At 37.2% G+C, this 20,249-nt stretch overlaps 1 protein-coding gene across 1 annotated transcript in view; it reads left to right on the forward strand.

Annotated features, from left to right (window-relative positions):
- CNTNAP2 (contactin associated protein 2) overlaps positions 1-20,249 on the forward strand; it is an 815,107-nt gene that overhangs the window by 194,288 nt on the left and 600,570 nt on the right. Inside the window, exon 5 of the mRNA XM_058532231.1 lies at positions 8,173-8,373. Coding sequence (XP_058388214.1) covers positions 8,173-8,373 — 201 coding nt within the window. The remainder of the gene's footprint in view (positions 1-8,172; positions 8,374-20,249) is intronic.

Here is a 20,249-nt window from a genome sequence, read left to right on the forward strand (position 1 = left end):
AGGTAGGAGGTCAGTGTGGTGGAGTAGATGTTTGAAGTGATTTTTTTAACCAAGTGTGTGCAATCTGTTTAAAGTATTTTTAAATAATGGGAAGTAAGCGTTATCTTTAAAGGTCCATGGGAATGGTCAGTCATTGATCCAAGATGACATTTTCTTTATCTCCAAGTTTGGATTCAAATCAAAATCTAAGTACTGTTATAAGCAATAATAATCATAGGAGCATTTCCTTGCTACACAAAGTAGAAAACTCCTTATTGCCACAGAGATGAATTCTTGACTATCAAATACACACAGACTATATCTCTACCCAGCGTGAGAGAAAAGGGGAAGGGAAGATTAGCTTGTCTAAATATTGATATAAATGCAGTCAATAACTCCAGCCGTATTGTAAAAGAATTTTAACATCCCTACAATGGAACAAAAACACTAACAAATATCCTTCTTCCCAGAAAATAGCTAATATCTTCCCGGAAAAAAGACACACATAAACTCCAAATTGTTCTTCAGGTGTGTGAGAATGATCCACCATTATTTATACTTGTTCACAGCACCCGATTTGTCATCCATCTTTGGGCTGGAATTGTGAGCATAAAAATAGTCAACATTTTCCACCACCTGCAGAATGTCATCTGTACTTTTAGCTCATTTCCTCAGTGCTACCTGCGGAGGTTCCATCTGCTTTACATACCTTATTTCTCTACACGTGATTAAAGCTGCGTGCACCACCTGAGCTGCGTACATAGCTGGCATTATGGCACAGCTCAACCTGTCTCACCCGCCATGGTGAAATGGCTTCTAGAATATTAGAGTCTAGGCTTCAGGATACTTGTGATGCTCACACAATATGTTTTTGGGGAGAAAAAATGTGACATCAAATTTCTAATAATTTAAATTATGTCAGTAGGATCATAATTATTGAGAAAACCTTCTAAACAAAATAATGATCTGTAAAATTTATGGTCTTTAAACTTATCTACCCAGAAGACTGATGAAATTTTCAGATAGATCCTCTTACAAATGACTGAAAAAAAAAGAATGTACTATAACCTAACATTATGTTGAGTCTTTCCATCTGAAAGTTTTATAAACAATTTTGTAGAGATTAATCAATACTTTAAATGATTAGGAGTGGTAGCTACTTAAATTATTTCATGACATTCATTAAAACACAAATAGCTCTTGTATCTTCATATAAAGTTTATCTGCAATAAGATACCTCTTGTTTGTTTATTTCAGTATGAAATAGTTCTAATTTGTGTCAACACCCAGATGAAGAAATATAACATCAAATATAAAATTAAAGCCTATTTATATCCCTAACCCTATTCCCCTTGGCTTGTTGCTGATCTTAGAGGAAAAGCTTTCAGTTTTGCACTGTTGAGTATGTTAGCTGTGGACTTGTCGTTAAGGCCTTGAATAAATATTTTTTAAAATATGAGTTAATCTTCTATCTCCACAGGTTTTCAACACCCACACCTATGATCATGTACTAGACCTCTCAACCCATGCACAATTGTTATGGCTCTGTAATCTTATACTTCACTATTCCAGACCCTTTAATTTCCAATCCGTCCAGATCCCATCTACTAAGTCCTTTTTCTCTCCAGGGTATTTGGCCTGAGCTATAAGAAGAATGAATTGCTCTTATCACCTTCTCCTTCATATGGCTTGTCCCTATTTAACCTGCATGATTCACTGAAAGTGCCAAGTCCATTGTCCACTTCACAGCTTTCTAAAGCTAGGTCATATGGACTTTCTGTATGAACTCACAGTACCCCGTGCATATCTCTGTTTTAGCGCTTGTTTGTGATTCCTAATTGTAAGCTTCATGTTCTTTCCCTTCCTCTGGACTGCAAACGTATTGAGGACGGAAACTCAACTCTTTGTCATCCTTGTGTCCCATAACCTAACACAGTGCTGAAACAGATCAGAAACTCAATAAATGGTTTTTGAATATGTGTGTGATCGAATTATATTACTGTTTTATGACGTTTTTTTCCTGATGGAATAGGTTATATACTGTTGTCATTTAAAACCAATATTTAAAAAATCTAAAATGGTATCCATACATTTCCTCTGCCCCCTGAAAATTAGTGGGATGCTATGGGGAAGACAGTAAAAATTTTAATGTGTCATAGGCGTGTCACCATTGGGTCAAAGAGATGAGGAGTGAAAAGAGCACTAAATCCAGAATTAGGAGACAAAGTTTCCATTGTTTTGCCACTAACTCTTCATACTCATTTGGGCAAGCCACTTATCACTCCTGAGACTTGGTTTCTTAATCTCTAATAGAAGAGAGTCTACACGGATGCTCTCAAAGATGACATTATATTGATATTATTTGAGATTCAAAATTTTTCACCTGAGAACATGGCTTCCTTTAAATGGTAGGCGTCTTCCCTTGGATATGTACTTCTATAAGGCTGCAAATGTTCAATTTCGCAAAAGCAATGCTTATTAATGCTATAGCATTTAATTGGAGATCCTTGCTCATATCTTGTTGATAGTTGATGAGCAATTATTGATTGATTGAATCAGGATAACAGCTATTAAGATTTTTAAACCCAAAGAAAACCACAGACTAAGTTATTGGAATGTAGTTTATAAGACAGAGGAGAAATTTAAGGATCTACAAAATTGAAATCACTGTTTTATCCAGCAGGCCAAGGTTTATGTGCAATATGGAAAATCTTAGTTGACACGTATATTATAGTTCAGTTTCTGTTGTGTTGCTCTGGGAGTGAGAGACCCAAAGTCATCCCTCAAGAGTAACTATAATAGGTAATAGGGAAGCTAAGGGATTAGGACTACAAGTGGATGTTGGTCATGCCCATCTAACAAGTTTCATATACCATTCTAAATTTAGGTAGTTTATGATGTAATATTCCCTTCTTTTTAAAGATCATCTCAGAGTTAATATGAGTAAAGGTGAAAAAAAGCTCTCAGATTAACAAATTTGATGTTAACCAGTACAGTATACTGTTTGAAAATCAAAAATACTTAGATTCATATGCAGGTGTATAAGACACACAAAAAACTTTCCCACTGGACTCTGCTCAGATTGGACTTTTATTAAAATATAGTACATATAGACTTGCTCAGATTATATTATGGATAACATGGAAAAGAGTAAAAGAACAGCCATATACATGATGAAGAAATTGGTTATATTCTGGAAAGAGTTATTCTTTACTTTTTTTCACTGGTTATTTCCTGGCTTTATCAGTCCCTGGTCAGAACTCTAGCCATGCAGAGAATTGAGTTCTCATGAAGTGAATTACTTGAGAATTATAAATAGGATAAGGATGTGGGGTCACTGGTATAGGTAGCAGAGGGATCTTTCTAATGTACATGTCGACATAACTAAGCTGGGTAATCTTGAAGATCCTGTTATTGCCAAGGAAAGGGAGGTGTTCCACAATATGTTCCATATGTGCTCCAGTATTTGAAACATATCATTAAATTGGCTATATTTGAAACAGTGTACAATGTGACAATTTTTAAATATGTGATTGCATGATGAGACAGATACTAAGCTCCCAGTAATCACAAAGGGCATTTTCATAACACACTACTCCAAAGAGTATTTGACTAGTTTATCAATTGCTTCTTCATGAAAGTGGAACAGTTGCAGAAATTTAGAATTTGCCATACACAGTAGTTTCTATTTGCATTACACACATATCTGATAATACATATTATATAAACACACTGTGAATATGGGAATAAGATTCTTCATTTTTTTCGCTTATAATACTAGCAAAGGAAAATCTATACAGCATAACCTTCTTTCTTCTAGATGCTGGATACCTGAAAAATCATTACTATCCATTTGTCACCTAAGATTTAATGGTTCCAAAGGAAACATTTCAATGTGTAGTATGCAAGCATTAAAAAATAATTTGCAAGATGCATCAACAGTAATTGTTTAATGCCATCAAAATAGAGCTTACATATTACTTTTTATAATGCCATGACACTGTAAAAAGTTTTAGATCTTTTAAGGTACATATTTTTTCTTTTTTCAAACCTTTCTCAAGTATAATCTTATTGAAGCAAATAACAGTCTGTCAAAGACTAAGCTAAAGCATACTATTTAACTTGCCCCAAACCTTCCAGTGCCCTCGGCTTTCCATCACCCCTGCCCATCCCCATTACATCTCTGTCTTCAACTCCCGCTATTCTCCCCTCACTCACTGGCCTCCTTGTATACCTGAATGATACCAGGAACATTCCAGAATTAGAACATTTTCATTTGCATTCCCTCTGTCTGGAAGACTTTTCCCCAGATATTCACATGGCTTGCTGGATAATAACCATACTTATTTAAACGTCGCTCTCAGTGAAGGCTGTTATGATTTCCTCTGTGTTTAAAAATGCAGTCCCCCCCACACATCCTATTCTTCCCTTCCCCGATGTAGTTTTTCTCCTCACCATTGTCGCTTGCCAATTAGACAGATTATTTTAATTTTTTTACTTATTATCTGTTTTTTCCCCACTAGAATGTAAGCTGCAAAAATGTGTGAATGCTTTTTTCTCTGTGGTTTCTCTCGTGCCTAGATCCGTATCTGTCATATAATAGGCACTCAGTAATATCTGTTGAATGAAGGAGTGGGCTATACAACAAATATAAAGATGATAGTGCGCAGGGGTTTGATACTGAAATGTGTATGGTGAGATGGGTGGAAGTAGAGTTTAGGGCCAAGAAGTCACTAGGACTAAAATATTAGAGACTCATCAACATTGACAAATTGGTTAAGGTTTTTAAAGTTATTGACAGAGACCATAATGGGTGACCATGTTTTTTACTTGCTTAAATTAGTGTTTGCCTTTATGAACATTATTTTGTGTATATTCAAAAAGGGTTTATGATCCTTTAAAGAAAGGTCAGATTAGAATGCTATTCCATCATGAGTTGAAGAAAGAGTGTTCTGGAATGTTGCCAGAGGACAAGGTCCTGGTAAGGATTTGTTAAAAAAAAAAAAAAAGGAAAGTATGTAGTGTCAAACGTTTGAGAATTCTATGCCAGAAGCTGATTGTAACGAAAAGAGATAAAATTAGCCTAATTTAATTAATGGATCTTTAATAAAGTGAAGGTAAATGTGCAGGTCTGGATAGAAATGATCAGTTTGTTGTCAGAATGGAGTCAGAAAGTGACAGAATTACTAAAATATATTGTAGCTTCTTTGCTAGATCAGAAGAACTAAAGGAAGGTGGTTCTGATCAGACCAAAGGCAAAACTGGAACAATAATTATCCTATAGAAACTGTATTACTACGGGGGCCATCATACTGGACTTGTCTTAACTGATTTAAGAAGAACAAGCTGGAAAGTATGCCAATGTGGAGGCACGTTGTTACAGATGAAGGGAAATTGTGGCTCAGAGGCCTGCAGCGGCTTCTCGAGAGTCTCTCGGGATAGTCAGAGCAGAGCCAGAATGGGAACCAAAGTGACGTTAAAAAGTTCCTGGGTCAAGTATTTGTATTCTGTTTATTTTTGTTAATTTATTCTTCTATTCAACTACTATTTTTTGAAGGCCTTCCATGTGCCAATTACTGTTCTAACACTGTGCATACAGCATTGAAACTGTCCCTGCCTTCTTTCCTTCTAATATAGGGAGACAGACATTAAAAAATAGAGAAAGGGGCCAGCCCGGTGGCACAAACGGTTAAGTGCGCGCGCTCCTCTGCGGGGGCCCGGGGTTCGCAGCTTCGGATCCCGGCGCGCACTGACGCACCGCTTGTTAAGCCGTGCTGTGGTGGCGTCCCATATAAAGTAGAGGAAGATGGGCACGGATGTTAGCTCAGGGCCAATCTTCCTCAAGAAAAAAGGGGAGGATTGGCATCAGATGTTAGCTCAGGGCTAGTCCCTCTCACACACACACAAAAAAATAGAGAAAATATGCACTAAGTCAGATAGAGATACATTCTATGAGGAAAAACAAAGCAGGACGGGAGACAGGAAGCAGCTGTGGTGGGCGTGGGAATCAGCAAAGGAAAAGTTGGGTTTGGAGCACAGAGCAGGAGGAGTAGGCATGGGCCCTGAGGATTTCCCAGGACAGAGGGCTCCAGCCAGAGGAAACAGCAGGAGCAAAGGCTCCAAGGAGGGGCTCGCCTGACATCCTGACATGTTTGGGGAGCGCCAGGAGGTCGGTGTGGCTGGAGTCAAATGAGTGCTGGGCGTTTAGTAGGGCTAGAGGGAATGGCTAGCCGCAAGGAGGGACAGCATCATGGAGGGCCTTCGGCTACGTCAAGAACTAGATTTTTACTCTGAACTAGACCACTAGGGTACCAGGTAAGGGCTTTGAGCAGAGGAGCAGAATCTGTCTAATATTTGAAAAGGCTCAGCCTGGCTGCTGTGTGGAGGGTGGGTGTGAGGGTGCAAGGGTGGTAAGTGGGGGACTGGTTAGAAGTTACTGTGGTGATGCAGGCGAGAGGCAGTGGGGGCTTTGATAGCAGTGGTGGTGTGGGGGTGAGGAGTGCTCAGATTCTGAGTAAATACTGAAGGCAGAGCGGACAGGATTCACTGACAGCTTGGAAGATGAGTGTAGAAGAAAGCGAGAAAGTAATGGTGACTCCAGGGCTCTTGTCCTGAGCAACTGGCAGAATGGAGTTGCCATTTACTGAAAAAAGGAAACTTGGTGAGGGACAAGTTCAGGAAGTCTCTTTTCCTTTGTCATTTATAATGTATCTGTTGAAAAAACTAGATTGTACAATCTATAGAGTTTCCCTCAGCATGGATTTGCTGATTGTTTCCCCTTGGTGCCATTTAACATGTCCCCTTCTCCCCTGGAATTCCTAGAAATTGGCAGTGAGGACTATAAGCTTGGTGAAATTCCCATTTGCTTTTTGCCCACACTGCTTCACATGTAGTGTTCTGTGTTCCTTTGCTTTCATTTTTGGTTATGTTAGCAGCCATGAATAATCATTGCTTAGATCCTACTTTTTAGAAGTTAGAAAATGACGATACTCTAATTCTATTGTTTAGTATTCATTTGTGAGCTGAAATATTTCCACAAAGGCAGCATTTAGCTACATTACGGTCCATATAGTTAAGGTAGGCTAAATACTTGATTCTTTGCCTTTATTTCTCAGTATTCAGAATAACAAGTTAGTTACCTAGCACCTTCCAAAATTGAACATTTCTTTTTATTTTAATGAACTCATGGAATTAAATATACTTGATGTATTTTATTCCATGTTATCAGTGTTCAAATCTTATCAATGTTCACATCATCCTTCTCTGGCCCTGGAGGTTTTTGAACTGCCCTCTGTTTCCAGTAGCTTGTTTGTTTCTGATGTGGCAATATGTTCTAGGCTCATCCTGTACATTTCCAGCTCTGGAATCAGTCATGTCTCCAGCGAGCCCAGTTTTCTCTTAACGGAAAATGGTATTGAGTGATGACAATCTGGTGCTGGAGATTGGTCCCTGTTTGTGGGCTTTTTCGGTGGACAGAGCTAGGACATATGTCTACATTTTTAAAAAGATAACGTTATCATGGGTTCATAGTGATGGTTTTAATTCAAATTGAGAAGTTTATAGGGTTTCAATTTAACCTCATCGTTCTTATATCTGCTTCTTCTTTTCACACATTGAAATTTTCAGGGTCCAAAACACCAAGATAATTCCGCATTTGCATTATCCCACATGTAGAGAGCATTTCAATAACAGAGAATGCAGTGTCTAATTTTACCTGAAAGGTCAGGGTGAAAAGAACATTTGTTGACAAGATAAGGATGCATATTCTGACTGGAGCAAACAGAATGTACAAAGATCCAGAGGCGTGAGAGAGCGTAGTTCATTCAGGAGAGAGCAAATCCTGTTCTACCGGGGGAGTGATGGGTTACAGAGCCAGGAAAGAATGGGAATATCATGGGCCTCACATTCAATGCTGCGGACGTTAGAGCATCAACCAGATACTCAGGCTGTTTGTTTTCAGGATGTATCTTATGTATGTTTTTAATAAAAAATATTACTTTTCTACTTTGTCAATATGAGCAGAACTTAGGTGTGAGGAAAGGGCCGGAGTTACTTTAAAGATTACTATCCTTAACTCTGTTCCTCATCAGTTCAGGGAAAACATCAGTGAAAGTGTAGCTCAATTATTTTCTGACATTTGAAGAAGCATTTGCATACTAATGACCCATGGTCATGGCATTTTTCTCCCCACAGAGGACAAAGTGTGGACCATAGTGTCTCACGATTTGCAGATGCAGACGACAGTGGTGGGCTACAACCCAGACAAATACTCGGTGACACAGCTCATTTACAGCGCCTCCATGGACCAGATCAGCGCCATCACCAGCAGTGCCGAGTACTGTGAGCAGTATGTCTCCTACTTCTGCAAGATGTCCAGGTTGTTGAACACCCCAGGTAGGCTGAGAATGGAATGCTACTTTTAATTACTATCTCAGCTGGTGCTCGGAGTTGCCCAAACAATACAACAGGTGTGGCTTATTATCTTGTAGTCCAGTCTTCGAAGTAGAGGCAGCTGTGAAAAAGTAAAATACCACTTGTTTTCTGGGGAATGAAGCTAAGAAAGTATGATTTTTAAATTTTAAACGTACAGATTTTTCAATTTTGTATGTGTATATATGTGTGTGGCTGTTTCTGGTGCTTAACGATCAGTAGGTGCTTTGGGCAAAAGTTTATGAGAGCTCCTTGTGAATTTTCAAGTAATTGCCTTTGAGTTCCTCCGTTGTCTTGAACATAAAGATGAGAGCATTCTCAAGGCCGTCTGCAGGTAAATAGTGTGTAGAAGAATGATAGAATTCAGGGCTCTTTGTTTCCTATAGTCATTTAACAGTATCTGTCTCAAGAAGTCTGACCTCAGTTCTTTTTTCATGATGGCTTACTTTTTAGCAACACTTCAGGATGTGTGTGTGTGTGTGTGTTAGGGATATAGAAAATGGAGTTTCCAAAGTAAATTCTGGAAATATCTTTACTGCAAGAGCCATACACTCTGGGGTTCTTGACAGTAACTTCAACGTGTTGACAGAAAACTAAATCTCTCAGTTTATAAAAGCATGTGCTTTGAGTCCGAAAAACACAGGTTCATGCTTTTCAGCCTTGCCATCCCAGGGATGTGCATTTGGGGGAGTTAATTGAACTCGTCTCAGTTTCCAGTGTCTTTTTCAATCAAATAGGGATCATAATGCCTATTTCAGGGTGATTGTGAGAATTGAATGACATAATATACTAAATATTATAGGGTTTTATACTCAAGGACTTAATAAATAGCAAATAGTATATTGCTTAATTGTTTATATTAAACAACTTTGGAAGTGGCATTATGCTATGTCACAGACCAATAGGCTGTCTGATGCCCCAAATCATTATTGTATTGGAGCCAATGTTATAGGGAGTAGCTTTTAGAGAAGAATTATAAGCAAAATGATATACAATATTCTAAAGATCTGAGTGCTTTTTATGTGAAAGCCTTGTGCTAAAATTACAGACAAGTGTAACTCATGGACTCTAAGAAAGTAAAATCTGTAAAATGTGAAAATGATTGGTTCAGACAATTAGTGCCTCTGCTGTTTGGAGAAAGAGATGCTTGTGGCTGGGATGTTGAGGTGATGCTTCATTAAAGAGGTAGAAAGACACTTCGAGGTTGATGAAAGAGGGTAAGCAAAAGTCTAGAAGACAGAATATGAATGATCCTTTGGGTCATGGTGAGAAGTAGTTCAGCAAAAGCAGAATTCAGGTTGAAGAGCAGTAAGAAATAAGGTTGGAAAGTAAAAATGGGAAAAACTGTGGTGGAAACTGAATGCTTTGCTGCAGAGCTGGGACTTGTCTCTGAAGGCCAGTGCTTCTCAGACTTGAGCATGCATTAGAATAACCTGGGGAGATTAATAAAACACATATTGCTGGGCCCATCCCTGTTTCTGATTCCATAGGTCTGAGGCGAGGCTCAAGAATTTGCATTTGGAATGAGCGCTGTGGACTGACTTGTGTCCCTCCAAAATTCATATGTTGAAGTCCTAACCCCCAATATGACTGTATTTGAGACAGGCTTTTTAGGAGGTAATTAAGGTTAAATAAGGTCATAAACTGGGTTCCTAATCTGATTGGATTGGTGGCCTTATAAAAAGAGGAAGAGAGAGCTTTTTCTCTCTCTACACCATGTGAAGATACGGTGAGAAGGCAACCATTTGCAAGCCAGGAAGAGAGCCCTCACCAGAAACCAAACCGGCCAGCACCTTGATCTTGGACTTCCAACCTCCAGAACTGTGAGAAAATAAATGTCTGTAGTTGAAGGCCCCAGCCCGTGGAATTTTGTTACGGCAGCCTGAGCCGATTGAGACAATGAGTTCCCAGGTGATGCTGATGTTGCTGGACTAGAAAACACTCTTGGTTCCTACAGCCCAGCTGTTTTTCTGTTCACCTTCACTTATCATGGCCTTTTGTTACTGGATCCTGTTCCCAGTGCTAGGAAAAGTCAACCAAGGATTATAGAAGATCCAGGACTCTAGGCACAAGAGATGAATCCCATCAGCTTCTCTGCACTCAGTTTCATGAGTGAGGGCTCCTTATTGAAGTTCATTTCAAAGATTTCAGCCCATTAGTCTCCAATCCTGGGTAGGGCTAAGGGGAGGGCAAATTGCTGACCGGATAAATAACTTGGTACCATCAGCTTTATTTATTTTTTTAGTTTTTCCATTTTTCTATTAAACTCCCAAGTGAACTTGCACTTTTCGATTTTTGCTCTGGTGGTTAAAAAACACGATGCGACTTTTAAATAAGTGCCACTTATAGCTCAGGCACCAGGAGAATTAGGTGGGAGGTAAGAGAAACTGTCTTGAGTGCTCCTGGTATTGTGGTTCATTCCTTTCTCTCTCTCATTGACTCCCCATGTGTCTCCCCCCTGGCCCCTAAGGAACCTCACACACTTATTACCCTCATTTTCAAAACATAGGATGCCCAAAACATCAGGAAAAGTAGGATAAATTTCATTTTTAGGCAATACTTCTGTTTTCCAATCATAAGCTAAACACACTTCTCTTTAACCTCCAGACACCTTTTCAGGGGAAGAACTACTAAATTGAAATCACAAGTTAATTGTTAATCTAAACGATAAACACACTATTTTCTTTGTGTTTCCAGACATTTGTAAATTATTATTGTACTTAATAAATTGTACTTTGAAAATAAGTTTATCAGAAGCTCCCTGCCTTTTGAACACCCTGTATGTATCAAATTTTTCATTCACATAGGCTTGGTACTTAATAAATGTCTGCTGATTGGAATGAAATGAAAATACATAGTTTTAAATATTATCTCATATAACCTTCAGGCAGTTGTTTTTAAACAAGTGGGTGTGTCAGAATTTTCAGGCTTCTCAAAATGCTGATTCCACGGCTTATTCCCAGAACTCTGATTTGATAGAGCTTGGTCGGGGCCCAGGAAGTTTTGCTTTTAGAAAACATCTGTGGGTTATTCTGTGGACCATACATCGGGAAATACCATCTTTACGGTGTGAAGGGCTCTCGTGTTGGACCACATGGAAGGTGCCAGTCCTCCATGTGGGAGAAGATTGAAGGGAATATTAGAACTCGTCTAACCAATTGAAATAAAATGGCACACATAATTACCTGTTCCTTCAGCTAAAATAAATTGGCATTGTAGTATTTTTTAATTCTTTTCATAGATCAGTCTCTAAATATTGTAAAGTAAATTTCAACCTACCCTTCTGAGTCATTTTTCACACTCCCAATTTCTATTTTCCAGGCTAACTAATTTGTAGAACAGCTGAGGCAAGGAAAAGACGTTTGATATCACAAGCTTTCTTGTGTTACTGTATTCTAGATATGTTCAAATAAGAAAGAACACAATTTAATAAAAATCTTTAATTTGCTGTTTGAAGGAGCCAATGTTTGCTGTAATTGGTTTTTTTCCTCCTTCCTGGTAACACTCAATTTTAAATATCCATTTACTTGTTTTTAACTAAGATTGAATTATATTGGAGCTTCTGTAGTAGTACTTGTGACATCTGTTTGAATACAAAGTATATTCATTATAGTCATGGTAATTAAAATGAATATCAAATAAGTTTGTAATAGCTATGTACTTAAAATGTTATTCTTTATTTTAAGAGCTTTACCCTCAAGAGTTCATTTGGAACTCTGTAGTTTCTAATGATCCTTATGATAAAGAGTTGATTTTGTCTGCATACGGACCTCATTTTTATTTTGATAAATGTTTGGTTATACCGTACTATTAGCTAACAAGTGTAGAATTTCATTATTGGTTTCTCACAACTTTTACAAGGATAGTAATATTTGACTTGCAATGTTATCTCTTCTTTTTATTACTGCAAAATTTAAAAATTGAATCAATTTTAAAGTAATGATTTTGCCATTCTTTATGGTCATATCCATTCTTGCATTGTAACTATTAATTCAGTTATCCTTAATCAACTTTTAAAAGACATAGAAACAAGACAAATAAGTTATTTTATTCCATAGAAGAGTCTGTTTGTAATGAGGCATACCAATTTGGGAATGAATAAATTAATTCTACCCAAACGGAGAAAACCGTTAACGGCTATCCAAACCCGAAAGGAAGCTAACGTGTTTTATATTTATATCCCCATAACTGCAGATGTAATAATGTCTGAAATTATGAAAGGCAAAAGTCATGAAACATGAAATCTGCTTCTGAAATAAATAGCTTAAGAATTTGAATTTGATAAATGAGACACGAAGAGAAAGTTTCATTAGATCCCACTAAATAAAGTCTTAGCCAACAATCTTAACGCTTTTAAATGGCCAAAATATTTCTCTATATTTGGACAAGAACTATTAGCCTGCTTTTAAAATGCTTATTTGTATATCTTAGATGCACTGTACTCATATATTTATTTTACAAATCATGCTGCTTTCTAATTAAGAATTTTCTGCTGAAATGTTTATTCCCTACATATGTGAAGATTTATCTAATTATAGAGATATAAAACTGATATGTTTCCTTTATTTCTGACTGTATTCAGTGTTGTCTTTGTTGCTTTCCAGTGTCTCGATTCTTTTAATTTCTCAATGTAGTCTAGTTCTCATAAGTCATAGTTTTATTGCTTCTTTTGTTGAAAGAAGCAATATAAATTATCCATTCTTTGGGGTAGTTTACTATTAGATTTTGTATCTATTGAAAAGGAGTTATGTTCACAATTTTTGCCTATAAAGTAAGCTCTGTAAAATTCAATATACTTTGATGATACTGCACTGTGATTTAGTGGTATCCAAAAAACAAGAAAACATGACTCTGGCATTGTAACTTACAACCTATTGTTAGAAAAAATTTCTAAACTTTCATGAAGTTATCAAGAAAGTGAATTTTCCAAGTTTGTGCAGTGCATTATAAGAAACAATGATGTTTAACTCTTGAAATAACATAGATAGAAACATTGCCCCATTGCAACAAAAGATTAGTGTTTTCAGTAAATGAGATTTATTGTGACTAGTCAGTATATTACTCAAAAGAGTAATCATTTAATTAATTATTGGGTTAAATAATTGTACTAAAATTGGAGGATACAATTAAATGGGACAAGCAAGGAAGATAGTAATAACTCAAAGGTAAAATTAGAAAATTAAATCTAGTAATATTCCACTCCCAGGTAACTAGAATCTTCATAAAGGGTGCTGTAGTTAAAAGGGACAGAATAGTCACAGGGAGAGTAGGTAGAGGCTGTTTCAGCAATATGAACAGGAGTTGATGAAAGTCTCAACTAGAATAATGGATGAGATGATCAACAAATATTTATTGTTTCTTATGTATCAGGAATTTTGTATCAGGCTGAAATGTGAAGGATTCATACGAGTTAACTAAGAAAAAAAAAATGACAAGGAATTCCAGGTTAGAGATGTCAGGATGTGTGGTGATTCTGAGATGGAGGTCAAGGGACGCAGTACTCTGAAGGAAATGAGAGAGGTTGGAATGGCTGGAGGAGAGAGCTTGAAGATGAGAGAGATAGGAAAGGAGACTGAGGATCTCAATCCAGAGTCTCTGCATGAGGTTAAATATTTCACTGAAGGGCAAAGGGGATGATTTACAGTAGGGTAGTTCTGGCTGTTATGTGAAGTATAGAATGAAGGAAGGGCAGAGTTTGTATGAAGAGACCATCTGGCACAATGTCACAGGAGTATAGATGAGACTAGATGACCAGAAGATTCAGTCTTCCTGGAAGATTCCTCTAGGAATTAAGAGGAAAGTTTTTTTTTTTTAAGTTTAAATAGTAGAATCAACAGGATTTGTGATTGCTTCTATATTAAGTAACTAACTGTAGAGGGAGGGAAAATGCAATCTTCCCATGTACCCATGAGTAAAGACAAAGCAAATGACTGTGAACCGTTGTAATGCCTTCATAAGGTGACTCAGAGAGGTCATGGGAGGAACAAGAAAAGAAAATAGAAGGAAAGAAAACACTAATTTGAAAAGTAATTGAAGGAGAGGATGTAGCTAACTAAAGGGACTCAAAAGTAATGATCAGAACAGTAGGAAGAAAATCAAATTAGGAAAGCCTTATAATGGGGAAGCTAAGGGAAATGAGTGTTTAGCAATAAACAAAGTGAAGAATAAACAAAAGCAAGAAAACTAAGATGCAGTCAATGGTGAGACATCCCAGAGAGGAAGGCAGCCTCTGGTACTGGCTGTTGGGAGGCCACTGGAGTTTCATGTTGGTGAGGTTGGTGGATGGATCCACTGAAGAATGAATGGGAAAAGGAAACAGCAAGTGAAGGTTTTCAAAACGTTTGATGGTAAAGGGATGGATAAATACAGAAGAGCTGCTTAATTGGAAGGCAGAACCAAGCAAGGGTTTGGGAATTTTTGATATTTTTAAGGATGAAGGAGTTATGAGTAAGTTTATAAATGGAGGAGGCAGTGGAGAGGATGAAGCTAAGGATATAAGACAGAAAAGGAATATAATAGGCCCCAGGAGAGAAAAGAGAGTATGGAATTTGCCTTGGTAAAGAAGAGGAACACCTGCTCTGAGAAGGAAGATAAAGAAAAGGGTAGAGATTTTCATTAAATTCTATTGACCAATACCATTCTTGACATTTTATCTCATTTAATTCTCAAAGTTATGCAAAGTAGATTTCATTATCTCCGTTTTGCAAAATAGGGCTCAGAAATGTGAATAAACTCACTGAAGCTCACTGTAGCTGAAAGTGGGAAAGCTGGCGTTCAAATGAAAATCTATCTTATTATAAACCTTTCTTTCCAACACACCGAAGAAAGCATGAGTATGTAGAGAGGTCAAGCCCTGCCACCAAAGTGAGGATAGAACTAACCCCAGCAGGACCCATACCCAGCCCCGTCTCTCCAACCACCATGAAAGAACAGTTTCTCTCTTGTCATTTACTTTCACTGTCTGTGATTAGAAATGCTCTTTGCCAAGAAATCTTTGGTCAATATTTCTGATTAATAGGTTAATCTTAAGGTAAAATTTATTTAGGAGAGCTTGACTTCTACTAAAAGGTTACTGAATTTCAACTTGCCAACTTTTTGAGCTTTGAGGTGAGACTTTGAAGGACATTGACCCTCTATAAAATTTCTGCCATTTTATTTTGTGAGTGCCTATGTGTATAGCTTAGTTTTTGTGTGTGTGTGTGAGGAAGATTGACCCTAAGCTAACATCTGTGCCAATCTTCCTCTATTTTTATACATGTGGGACGCCACCACAGCACGGCTTGATGAGTGGTGTGTAGGTCCATGTCTGGGATCCAAACCTGGTGAACCCTGGGCTGCTGAAGCAGGGCACACGAACTTAATCACCACGCCACCAGGCCAGCCCCTGTAGCTTAGTTTTTTTAATGACTAAAATAGGAATGAATGGAAACTTTGAAGTTATCCTATGTCCCTCTATATTGTTTAGAAATTGTCTTCTCATGTACTTAAATCATAAACATTTTCATGCTTGTATATTATATTTAAAATTATCCATTTTAATGACATCATAAAATAAGGATAAACCTAATTGGTCAGATTTTATAAATTGTGTTTAAAAATGCCTCTGCTCAACAGGATACTAAAAACAAATCCAGAGTTTTACTATAAAAATCCTTTGAAAATATCTAGAGTATTGTTAAGAAATTGCTCAGTTATTCATTCAGCAAACATTTATTGAATACAAAATACTCTGCTACCTGCTGTGAGAACACAAGGAGGGTAAAGGTAATACTTTTTAAATAGCATTTCCCTTAAAATACAGACTGAAACTTTTTTGTAATGAAAATGAAATTATTTTGTATATGACATAAATACTGAAGGAATTTTACTAGTACATCTTGGATAAAAGATTGATTAAATTTAGAATTCATAATACTTTCTAAAAATTTTGATTGTGTATTTTGCGTTAGGTAATCCCTCCTCCCCTGTTTGCAAAGGTTGCATCTGGAGGGAAGATCAGGAGTTATTTGGGGAAGCTTAGGAATGGGAGGAGATAGGGGTTTGGAGTTCTTCTGGCCAGTGTATCAGTCCAGGTTCAACCCGAGAGATTGAACTGTTGAATAAAAGACATATATTTAGAGTTTATTGCAAGGAATTAGTTTAAACAATAGTTCCACCTGGCTACCCATGTCCAAAATTGGGGCACACACAGGAAAGGAGGGCTGGAACTCTCGAGAAGAAACTGAAGCTGCTGTTCAAGGTGGAATTTCTTCTTCAAAGGAGCCTCAGCTCTACTCGTAAGGCCTTTCAACTGATTGAGTCAGGCCCATCCAGATTATCTGGCATAATCTCTCTCTTACTTAAAGTCAGTTGATAATGGCCTTTAATGACATCTACAAAATACCTCATAGCAACACCTAGATTAGTGTTTGGTTGAATAACTGGTCACTGAAGCCTAGCTAAGTTGATACATAAAACTGACCATCACAGCCAGTAAAGATTATTTATTTTAAATGAACAACAAAGAAACCCTTTTCTAGAGTCGCAATTATTTATTCCCTCAATTGTGTAACATACACCTCTGTATGTCATCATAGACAGGTGAAATCCACCTGTTAGAGGTGTTGACAGGTCTTTTATTCTCTTGTCTCTCCACTTCTGATGAGAGTACAGATGAGCCTGGTTTCATATTATCAAATAAAATATTATTTTATATGGTGATAGCAATGGCAATTTGAATGAATCAAGTAGATCAATTTTCCTCAGGAAGATGAATCAGAAGACAAAGACTTTCCTTCTCTCTGTATTATTAAAAAAAAAGAAAACTATAGATGGCTTTGTTCCACATCTTAACCAAGAAGGCTTGTATCCACCAGAGAGATGGCATTAGCAACTCATTATTCTCTGAGTTCTGCCTAAAATGAAGCATCTCCATTGATCCAAATAAGAACATAACCTTAGGAAAGCTGGAGAGTTGTTCAATCATCCATCAACATTATTTTGCAGTGTTTTGTTTTTTTTTTTGACTTATAATTGGATCAAATCCCATTGCTATGCGAAGTAAAGGTAATGTTCAAGAAGCTCAGAGAAACAAAGTTGAAGGAACTGTCTTTTATAGAATTATATATGAATGAAATAATGCAAAAGTTTTAGTTCAGAGACTGTATGTTTTCCAAGTTGTTGTTTTCCAGCAATGAATGGTAAAACTTCTCTAAAATACTGTCACCCAAATGGTGGCTAGATTCTATTACCCTATTGTGTTTGCTTACTATGTCCCAAAACCAGTGACTGGGTGGTTTTTATAGGACAGAGAGTAGTGTTGCAAAGTGTTAGTTGACTAGGAATGCCACAGCCACTTTGATCTTCACCCCTTATCTTAAATTCTCTTAAAGTGATACCTCTTTTTTTCTCTTGGTGTTGGATCTGGAATTCAGGCTAAATATATTGTCATCTATATAGTTGGATAAATAATACCTAAAAATAATTATCACCAAATTAGATTATGATATAAATGAAGGGAGGGAAAATGGCGTTAGTATTTATTAAATGCTTACCATGGGCATTTATATGTATCGGCTCATTCAGTCCATCCCCAAAACTTTGTAAGTTATATATCACTATTTCCATTTTATTACTGAGAAAACATAATTTCAGAAGGGGGAATTAACTCACTGAAGGAAAAACAGTAAATATGGTGCTGAGAGTCTAAACCAAGGTTAAAATCTAGGCTTATATGCCTCTAGACCCCATATATTTTCTACCAAAATGTTAAAAAAGGAAAGGAGGGAAGGTGGGAGGGGGAAAGAAAGAGACAGAGATGGAGACGGAGAAAGAAAATGAAGCTGCCTATTAAGTTAATAAGATTGGGAAATTTTTAACTTCATCTCAATTGTAGCGTTAGTATCTGCCTTCAGGATAATTAGAAATGAAGGCTGAAGCGTTTATGTCAAGCAGTAGGCCAAAAAGACATTTATAAGAGCCGTGAAAGTGGCATTTTGAAATCCTACCTTTTTTTCCTCAATATCCCCATTTTGGCCCTGACAAGTATATTAAAAAAATATGGTTTAGATGACAATTTGTTTGGAACCATATTGAAAAACATTTGATGTGAAGGAAATAAAAACATGCCTTTCCTTCTACAGAGCACTTGACTTTCACATTTTTAATATCAAAGTATTTCAAATAGAACAGGTGAATTTCATATTGATGAAATAGAAAAATGTTGCAAAAGGTTATCCACTTCTTTTCAGATGTAAGAGATGCTAACACAATGTTGACTTTTTCTTTTTTTTTTTTTTTTTTGGATCTTTTCAGAAGAAACTCACATACCTAAGCCTAACATATGCATTGTGCCCACCATTGGTTTCTTACCTTATTAATTTGCTGTTGACAGGTTTCTCAGCGATCCTATTAGAATGAGGAAGGGCGGAGTGGCCAGGTCTGCTATGGGTGGGCGGTACCTGAAGTGTGGGCCCTAGGACACTGACAGGGACGTAGAAGTCAACCAGCAAAGATGTAGAGATTTACTTTCTAAGGGTAGGGAACTGTTTTCTGTCAAAAGAATAAAATAACTCTCAATTCGGTCTTGTAAGTGGGAGAGAAGGGGACAAGGGGAGGTGGCTCCACACTAGGTAACGGGAGAGAGGGGACCGAGGATGCAGGTAGTGGGGGCATGGGCAGGAGGACAAGGCCAGAGGGAACAAGGGAAAGTAACTAGAACAAACAGCCCACTCTGCTCTTCCGTCCAGCCAGACTGTTGATTATATTTAATATCTCATAATTTGTATGAAATCCTATTAATCTAGTTAGCCCAAATGTTAAAATCAATTCATCTTTCTTCTTAGAAGGCAGCCATGTAAAGGTCTCTAGAATCCCCAAATTTTTTATTTTGTTTCCGTTTCAAAACATCAAAATGGTAAGGTGATCAAAGCAACAAAATTACAAGGATCTATATTATGAGATGTTCAAGTCTACTGAATGAAGGTTAATACATGATCATGGGCAGACAGAGGCTTCAGCTGTGTTAACCGCAGTTATGAGTTTGCATCAAGAGGCCTAGTAGAATAATTTATAAGGTTTTGATGTAAAATAGGAAGTATTAATGAAATAGTGTCAACCAAAGGGGAGAAGGAATGTGTACTTCCTACATGAGCAGTCATTGCACAGAGGTCTCATAGACTTTCATAGTGACTTGAATTTTGGAATCTCTAAATACATATTATCCAAACTAATAAAAGGCAGTAAAAAGTGAATTCATATAGTAGATGATTTTAAAATGAATATTTGGCTTTGGAATCTTTTAACATAATTTTTTAGGTGTGAGTGTAACCAATATCTAAAAATGCACTCTAAACATGATAATGGAGTTGTAAGATAATCAATGACAATGACTTCTTTCCTCCTATCCCTGGGCAGTTTCTTTTTCTTCTTCCTCCCACTCTTGGAATAGATATTGTTCAGATTAAGCAAAGCACCCACCTTCACTACGTATATATGTATTTTTTTTCACCCGTTGGGGTATGTACCGGTACATATGTCCCTGTGATAATATAATGTATCTATATGTGTTTTAAATACACAAATACCACCCACACACTCACACACACACAGCCTCCACGGTTCCAAAAACAGCTAGCCAATCAGAATCCCTCCTTCGAAGTGTCCCTGAAATGAGAAACTGGTTAGTTCTGACCGGCTCCCATACTATGTGCACAGACTTCTTGAAAGAAACAATACACAGAGCTTATTTGAAACGAAAACAAATCAAATTACTTATATGGAACAGGTGTTTGCTATTAAAGTTGAAAACTGCATTTGTGGGGAAAATAATCAGGCTGGAGATAATTGAAAGTTGGCTGTAA

Source organism: Diceros bicornis, chromosome 3, assembly GCF_020826845.1.
Source record: "Diceros bicornis minor isolate mBicDic1 chromosome 3, mDicBic1.mat.cur, whole genome shotgun sequence".
Taxonomy (NCBI): domain Eukaryota; kingdom Metazoa; phylum Chordata; class Mammalia; order Perissodactyla; family Rhinocerotidae; genus Diceros; species Diceros bicornis.